This window comes from Anarrhichthys ocellatus, unplaced genomic scaffold, assembly GCF_004355925.1.
Source record: "Anarrhichthys ocellatus isolate YVR2014 unplaced genomic scaffold, GSC_Weel_1.0 scaffold9476, whole genome shotgun sequence".
Classification (NCBI taxonomy): Eukaryota; Metazoa; Chordata; class Actinopteri; order Perciformes; family Anarhichadidae; genus Anarrhichthys; species Anarrhichthys ocellatus.
Window position 1 is genome coordinate 1 of NW_022289450.1, and position 1348 is coordinate 1348.

At 45.6% G+C, this 1348-nt stretch overlaps 1 protein-coding gene across 1 annotated transcript; it reads left to right on the forward strand.

Annotated features, from left to right (window-relative positions):
- The first annotated feature begins 349 nt into the window (after nt 1–349).
- Nucleotides 350–1265, forward strand: LOC116380896 (Golgi apparatus protein 1-like). The gene is made up of 3 exons (XM_031842720.1): nt 350–526; nt 881–1001; nt 1111–1265. The coding sequence occupies exons 2-3, from the start codon at nt 893–895 to the stop codon at nt 1254–1256; spliced, it is 255 nt and encodes an 84-aa protein (XP_031698580.1). The 5' UTR covers nt 350–526; nt 881–892; the 3' UTR covers nt 1257–1265.
- Nucleotides 1266–1348: the final 83 nt, after the last annotated feature.

A 1348-nucleotide genomic window follows, 5' to 3' on the forward strand; every position in this document is an offset into this window, starting at 1 on the left:
CACACACACACACACACACACACACACACACACACACACACACACACACGTTTCCATCACTTTAGAGGACATTACATTGACTTACATTCATTTTCTGCAGACTTTACCTTTTAATAAACTTATGATTTATTGTGGATTTATTTCTCTCGTTTCCTCTCCTCCTCTTCTCTCATTCCCTCCATTCTCTTGTTTCTTCAACTTGTTTCTTCTCTTGTTTCCTCACCCATTTCCTCTTTCCTCTCTTTTCCTATCCTGTTTCTTTTTTCCTCTCCTCTCCCGTTTCATCTCCTCTCCTCACCTATTTCCTCTCTCCTCACTTGGTTCTTCTCCTCCTCCTCTCCTCTCCCTACCCGTTTCCTCTCTCCTCACCTGTTTCCTCTCCCCTCTCCTCCCTCCTCCTCGTCGTCTCCTCCTGCAGATCTCCAGGTTGTGTGCGGAGGAGGCAGCAGCTCAGGAGCAGACCGGTCAGGTTGAGGAGTGTCTGAAAGTCAACCTGCTGAAGATCAAACATGAAGCCTGTAAAAAGGTCAAAATATGATCCATCTTTGTGTCCAGTGAACTCATTTAGGATTATTAGTCCCAGAAGTATCGATGATCATTTGATCTGGATAGTTCACAATGAAAGGACTCCTATGAACAACTAGTTCAGTGAGTTAACATGTAATCTTTAGAGTTTGTTGATTTTTCATTGTAATAATAAAACTCCTCCTCCTGGTGGTGTGTTCAGGTGTCCGTAGACTGTAGGATAAATGCATTAATTAACGAACAAGACAGTGGTTTGCTTTAGAAAACAAGCTTGTAAAGATGGATGACTATTCTTTCTCTTTTAAACAGTTTGGGTGCAGAAAACTGAGCCGTCTTCCTCACGTCTTTGTTGCAGGAAGTCCTGAACATGCTGAAGGAGAGTAAGGCGGACATCTTCGTTGACCCGGTCCTCCACACGGCGTGCGCTCTGGACCTCAAACACCACTGTGCCGCCATCACACCCGGCAGAGGACGACGTGGGTGCTCTCACACAGCACATTTAGATCTGTGTGTGTGTGTGTGTGTGTGTGTGTGTGTGTGTGTGTGTGTGCGTGTTTGAACTCGTTGCTCCCTCTCTCCGTCCAGAGATGTCGTGTCTGATGGAGGCGTTACAGGACAAGAGAGTTCGTCTGCAGCCGGAGTGCAAGAAGAGACTTCAGGACCGCATCGACATGTGGAGCTACGCTGCAAAGGTGAGACACCAGGAGGAGAAAGTATATTTATCTTTATAGTTTATTAAAAAATGTAAATCTGGAGGCAACAAAATTGAAACCGATGCTTCATGTGTTAAAGCTGCATTCTCTCTAGTGTCCACCAGGGGGCG

Bases quoted from the DNA above. Each gene is read 5' to 3' on its own strand.
- LOC116380896 (XM_031842720.1), top strand. From the start codon at position 893: ATGCTGAAGGAGAGTAAGGCGGACATCTTCGTTGACCCGGTCCTCCAC. The intron at 1,002-1,110 runs GTGGGTGCTCTC...CTCTCCGTCCAG, and splicing joins CACACCCGGCAGAGGACGAC to AGATGTCGTGTCTGATGGAG.